Here is a 7183-nt window from a genome sequence, read left to right as displayed (position 1 = left end):
CGTGGTAAATAGTGCCAAAATACTCTTAATTATTTACTTTCATGTCATTACTAATCTCACATAAGGTCAAAAGTTGTACAACGTTTAACAGATATGATTATGACATGTTGTATCCAAACGTATCCAAACGTATCCAAACATATCCAAACAAATCCAAAAAAAATCCAAAACAAATCCAAGCTTGGAAATAAGTTTTGGATTGTTTGGAATGGATGATATTTTGTCCAGTGTACATTATACAATCATGTGTTGCATTAAGTTCTGATTCCTGTTCTGTGTTCCAGATCTTCATTATTTGTGATGTCGAATAAAGATATCTCAAAACAGTATAACGCCTACTCATTTATTAAATCTCCCTGGGAATGTGTAATAGAAGCTGAAACAAACGCGACATTAACATGTCAACTGAATCGAGACCTCAAACAACACGTGATCCAACCTGTATGGAAATGCACAACAGTATAAAAAGTACAAATCGTGTGAATAAATTGATCAATTCCATTAAAGTTTAAAAGACTTGCCAATGTCACGGCACAAGCTTTGGACAATGTTTTCGACAGTGACGACTAAATTGCTGAAGTCTTCGATTTGAATTGCTGTCGCATTATCCGAGGCAATATCCACTAACTCCTGCTCATAACGGCTCTTGTATGGTGATGATGGGAAGTTCAGCAAAGGATTTACACCAACAGCAATCACTCTTATCCCAGCGTTCTTCGTCTCTGCAGCAGCAGCTTTAGTATCTGCTGGAAAGTTTGACAAACCGTCGGTCATCACAATCATGATGTGATTGTTACCAGACGTGTCCGCGTCTAAAAGACCCTTTGCTCTCCTTATACCAAGATGAGTGAATGTTCCTGAGTTCGGATGAGCAAGCATACGTATTGCATTCACTAGTGAGTTGATGTCAGAGGATGCGGTGATAACAGCTGTCACATCATCGCTGTATAGCACGACGCCAACTTTGGTAAGGCTGTTGCTTCTGATACTTTGATCAGCAAACGTAATCAACGCATTCCTAACTTCCTCAAAACTGGAATTACTGATACTCTCCGATCCATCTACGACAACGTAAGCTGTGTATGCCCCAGAGCAACCTGTTAAAATAAATAAAATGGTCACACCTGAAGAATATGTAAACGATTCAAGGCCAAAAAAAAAGGCAAATGTGGACACCTTTATGATTATATTCATCATAAATTATACTAAAGGACAACAGCACCACTAAATGGAACAGCCTCTCCACCTCCCCGCTCCCCCAAAGTTACCGTGGGTTGTAAAATGTTTATCCACAGAAAATAGTTTTACAAACAATTACTCATGTATTATGTCTTATTAATTGACTATGTCTTCGCCTATTGTATCTCAATAAGAACACCGGTATTTAACTAAGCTATTCATGCATGTATTATATAATAGATGTACGTGTGAAAATATGTTTGTATAAACTTAAGTGTATATGTTTGTGTGTGTCTCTCTGTGTGGGTGTGTGAGCGCATGTGCGGTTTTACCAGCCTGATGTGCGAAAGGGTTCGTGTGTGCATGTATGTCAGGAGTAATCGGGTGTTTGTGCGGATGAATGTGCTCAAGCTTTGGTATATCGATGACCTGATATCATTCAGTTTGTGTGTGTGTGTGTGTGTGTGTTTGTGTGTTTGTGTGTGTTTGTGTATGTTTGCGTATGTTTGCGTGTGTAAAGGGTTGGGGTTAGAGGGAGACTGAAATGTGTCTGTGAAAAGTATTTCTGTCTTCATATTCCGATATTTACAATAACATTACTTTGTATATTTTATGTTGTTAATGACATTATGTCTCTCATAATCCTCTCGGTTTTATGGTACTTGTCTTCATGTTTTGGGGTATTGTATTGTACTCTATTTTTACCGGCTGCCTGGTCGAGTCTACAATGTAAGTGAAGGTGGCTAGATCTATACGTGTGACCTCTTGTTTACACCCACAGCCATACAACAAGAAGCCGTATCGCGGAATAAAATATTTCCCTGAAAAGAGAGGTCACATGAGCGTATGTATGCTCAATTTGCTTTTCAGGAACATCTGTTTTAGTAAACTTTGTTTTCAAGATGTTTATTCCAAAAATATCCCCATAAGATGAGAAAGGTCTGTTAGGAACTACCCCAGTACGTCAGTCACAACGACAGAGCGTCTTAATACATTTACATCAAGTACAAGACGTCAAAATGGCCGACACGATAAAACGTGGCGGGAGATATTTCCGAAGTCGTTAAAGCACCAGTGGCCATTTCAAGTGTTATTCATGACTGAACAATTGGCTGATCATTGAAATGTGAGTGTAACGTTGTGTCAATTAGATACTAATGTACATTCATAGATTGCTGTAGACTGTCACAGCGATGGTTTGGATGTGCTTTTCTTCGTTTTGTTCTTTAGGATGGGTTGTACAGAGGATATCCTTAACCGGGCAAGCAATCAAACTCTCCCAATGTATGCGAAAACGCTAAGTTCAAAATTAAAGGGTCTAAATGATGAGAAACGACGCTTCTGTATGTAATTCATGCAAGGGAATTCCCAGGGATTTCCCCAAGGAATATGCAAGTAGTCCGTTGTTGAACGTTATTGAACTTCAGTTTCGCGGTCATGTGACCGACCACTCGTCCAAAGGAAAAGCCGTATATCGTGTAAACTTCACATAACAAAAATATTTACCGTTACAACCAAATAAAACACAACCCATTGTCCGATAGGGATAACTGTGCATAGCGGAGGGATATGTTATCTCAATAAACTTGGTAACATGGTTTGGAATGACGTCTTGGCGCGTGTCTGAGTTCCAGTAACAGGTTTCATATCCTAAAACTGACTTATCAGCAAATCTTACTGCACTGCGTGCGACAGATACTAGAGTAAGGCATGCCACATACGGAACCTAATACTAAACCTAATTCCCTAAAGGAAGCCTTGGGCATCACATGCGTCAGGGGACCAGCGCTATCTGATTGGCTGTTAACAGTTCTACATAGCGCAGCAAAAAGCATCGTTTTCCCGTCCATTTTACGCTTTTACAGACACATTCTCGACGCTCACCAATTACCAAATTTAATGAATATTGAGTCGTTTTTTCATCGCATGACCAAATTCGGAAAAAACGACGTTTTCGTGTTTGCAATGTTATTTCAGCCATTGGCTAAAAATTGATATATTCCATTAAAGTTTAAAATACTTGCCAATGTCACGACGGCACAAGCTTTGGACAATGTCTTGGACTGTTGTGACTAAACTGCTGAAGTCTTCGATTTGAATTGCTGTCGCATTATCCGAGGCAATATCCACTAACTCCTGCTCATAACGTCTCTTGTATGGTGATGATGGGAAGTTAAGCAAAGGATTTACACCAACAGCAATCACTCTTATCCCAGCGTTCTTCGTTTCTGCAGCAGCAGCTTTAGTATCTGCTGGAAAGTTTGACAAACCGTCGGTCATCACAATCATGATGTGATTGTTACCAGACGTGTCCGCGTCTAAAAGACCCTTTGCTCTCCATATACCAAGATGAGTGAATGTTCCTGAGTTCGGATGAGCAAGCATACGTATTGCATTCACTAGTGAGTTGATGTCAGAGGATGCGGTGATAACAGCTGTCACATCATCGCTGTATAGCACGACGCCAACTTTGGTAAGGCTGTTGCTTCTGATACTTTGATCAGCAAACGTAATCAACGCATTCCTAACTTCCTCAAAACCTGAATTACTGATACTCTCCGATCCATCTACGACAACGTAAGCTGTGTATGCCCCTGAGCAACCTATTAAAATAAATAAAATGGTCACACATGAAGAATATGTAAACGATTCAAGGCCAAAAAAGAAGGGCAAATGTTGACACCTTTATGATTATATTCATCATAAATTATACTAAAGGACAACAGCATCACTCAGTGGAACAGCCTCTCCACCTCCCCGACTCCCCAGCATACTCACCCTTTGTACCCTGTGATGTAGTAGAGGTAATGCACAACAAGGACATCCACGCTGTGGCTAACGTCCACGTTGCAAGCCTCATAATTGTCTAGCATAAAAGAAAATTCTATGAACATTCCTAAATACATAAATATGGATATTCCAACAATAACTTAAAATGTCCGGAATAGTAACTAAAGAGATGTTAGTTTCTAGTAATATTTGCATGATAATTTTGAACAAATTGGGAAGTGAAGTACGACCAGTAGTGCATAAAACCACCACGATTTTTCGAACATTCATTTACTCGATGAGGCAAAATTTTCCGACGTTGATTTTCAACAGTCTGTGGCATTGAGTAAGCATTATTTACGGTTCAACAAAAGTGTTTTTATGAGCACCCGAAAGCTGAACAATCATTGTTCTCATTACAAAGAAACCCTTTTGTAAGTAGCATGCTCCCAACAAACACACAAACATCCAAATGCGCCGGGTATGAACAGGCAACAAACAATAGTCCCTAAACGCTAGTCAGGCAACAGGGAAAACTTTTATAGAGAAATATGGTTTATCGTTAAAAATAACATACGCACTCTCCCCATGTTTTGGGTTTCAATTTTGACAATATCTGCTTGTCTCCATTTACAGAATAACTTCTTTATAAAATAATATTACAACATTATAGCTATTACTTTGAAAAGATTAATTTGAAAAAAAATATTAATAACTTTACCACTGTAGATATATCAATGTCAACAGTACCATGTATACCACCATGATTGTGTCAACTTAATACCCCATGTTCCTTGAAAACAACACCGAATGTTTGAAAAAGTCATTGTTGTGAAAACATATTACCAGTTTTGTTTTCATAATATGTTTATTTCATACTTTTATATAACATAAATATTTAAACTGAAACTTCTCATTCCTGATTATGAAGGTACCACATGCAAATTACAATTTGTTTTTCTTCTGGGTTTCACCTTTGCGCTTTACGACAGTATAAGTACTTGCATCAACAGGTAGGTATGCTACAACATTTCTTTGCGCCGTGTGGTACCTCTGGATCAAACTTATCTTGCCATCAATTGTAATCAAAAACATTTTGGTTGAATGCGAGTTTAATTACCTTTACGTCGGGTGGTCAGACTCGCTGACTTGATTGATGCATGTCATCGTATTCAAATTGCGTGGATCGATGCTCCTGATGTCACTGGATATTCTGGTCCAGACTCGATTATTTACAGACCGCCTTCATATACCTGGAATGTTGCTGAGTGCGGCGTTAAACAACAAACAAAGTGGAGACGCTCGATGCCCAGGAAAATAATGCGTTGTGCGAAATATGTTTTTGGTGGCGCTTATTAAAAAGAACTTCCGTCTCAAACACTAAACGCAAGACAATTTACTCTGTTGATTTGCTACAACATGTAGGTAGTAGAACGTGGTCAGCCCCCAAGGAACATGTGGAAATCCTTAATAATGCGGATTTCTCTTTTATGTATATACCCCTATATTTATCAATTTAGAAATCATTAGTTTGTGCATTATCGTCCATTTTATTACACAAGTGAAACAAGTGTGGCTGATGAAAAGGTAGGTGTGACCACAGTTGGTTGAGAAGATATTCCCTGATGAAGGAATAATTGGGACTGGTCTTTCTCCGAGAGTCAACTTTTTATACACGATTGTACATAGAGACTAAATATTTCTTTTTCTGACCATCCATCGAGATATATTTATTTTTGGCTAGTCATCCTGGAATAACAAATGGTCCCTCCCGTACAGAATATTGATCTGTTATCTCGCTGGCCGAAAAATAAAGCACACATTTTAATTTTTATTGATTATTGCGGTGCACGACATCCGGCAAAATATTGAATAGTGTTATTAAACTATACCTGATCCCCTGTGAGCATGTTTAAATAATAAATTACCCGGCTGGCTTCATACTTAAGTACAAAAGATGATTTGACATCATACATATTAAGTGACGTCGTCAAATTACAGTGTTGGTATCACTATTTCATTGCCCCCTTTACTGCTGACCGGTAACTCGGAATTTCGTTTTCATTATTTCAGATGACCCATATCTTTGTATTAATTTATAAATACAATGTAAATTCGAAATGTACATATCAGAGTTTGGAACAGACCAGTAGAACCTCGTCGTACTGTCATGGTGTTGTGTAGCAAAAGTTTTAAGCGACATCACAAGTCTTAAATAGCTTGACAAGAAACACTAATAAAATATCAACATGTATGTTTTACATTCAGATACAAGGTAAATAGCTGAAATCATATTATAATACTGACGCGTCAGTAAAAAGCTTTTCTTGCTTAACACCTACCTCGGGCAATGTTTCCCTGTAACGGACCTATCCTTCTTCAAATGTCACTAAACGGAAGTCTTGGCAAATGATACAACGTCGTTCTGACAATATTGTTGCATGTATTTTCTTTGTAACAATACAACCAGCAATCTGTAGAAACCTTCTTCCTTTCAGCAGGATATGGTGTGAGATAAACAATGTATGCGTTACTTGACCTGCGAGGTAGGATACACCCTAACTTTCGCTGTAACCTGGCACCATCACTATTTGATAGTGACTCATACATGATCAAGATGAAGCCGAGATCTACTCTGTGTTTTAGCAGGGTTTTCTTATGGATATGGAGTTTTGTCGCTTTTATTGATCTCATTGAGGCAATACGATACTGACATCGGGAATGATAACCCTGGCAAATTAAATTGATTAAATTCAATTCGGGGCTAAAACTGACTCAACGTGCACAAACAATTAAGTCTTTTAAATTTTTACCATAAGTGCATAATGGAAAATACAATCATGTATTATATATTGTATAGGACGTCGTGAACTAAACTTTTACCATTGTAGTTTTTTGTATCGCTATCGTAGCTGTAACGTCGAATAGAAAAGAATGCATAAAAAACGTCACTTTTTATTAATGCTGATGGTGTTTGCGAATCTGCTAATGTCATCAAGGGGGATAACTCGACAAGTGAGAATAACCCTACCAGTTATGTTGCATCTTGACACGGTACGTGTTCATCTGTACTCTCATCAATTGGACAACGACAGACACCGTCACCACTCACCTGTCACGACGCAAGTTGGTGAGATGTTATCAGAAAGACAATTTGATAGATAAATAAACAACGGAAACAGCTGCATTATCCCAACTTACCACTACTTAGCGGCAATCAGGTGTGAACTGCACT

At 38.4% G+C, this 7183-nt stretch overlaps 1 protein-coding gene across 1 annotated transcript; it reads right to left on the bottom strand.

Annotated features, from left to right (window-relative positions):
* Nucleotides 1–329: 329 nt before the first annotated feature.
* LOC124135434 (collagen alpha-6(VI) chain-like) lies at nucleotides 330–6476 on the bottom strand. The gene is made up of 4 exons (XM_046500757.2): nucleotides 6291–6476; nucleotides 3958–4045; nucleotides 3204–3782; nucleotides 330–1097 (listed from the first exon to the last, which is right to left on the bottom strand). Exons 2-4 carry the CDS (start codon nucleotides 4037–4039, stop codon nucleotides 502–504), a joined length of 1257 nt encoding a protein of 418 aa, XP_046356713.2. The 5' UTR covers nucleotides 4040–4045; nucleotides 6291–6476; the 3' UTR covers nucleotides 330–501.
* Nucleotides 6477–7183: the final 707 nt, after the last annotated feature.

Source organism: Haliotis rufescens, unplaced genomic scaffold, assembly GCF_023055435.1.
Source record: "Haliotis rufescens isolate VD_foot unplaced genomic scaffold, xgHalRufe1.0.p SCAF_6, whole genome shotgun sequence".
In the NCBI taxonomy this organism is placed as follows: Eukaryota; Metazoa; Mollusca; class Gastropoda; order Lepetellida; family Haliotidae; genus Haliotis; species Haliotis rufescens.
This window is presented reverse-complemented; position numbering and strand designations above follow the sequence as displayed.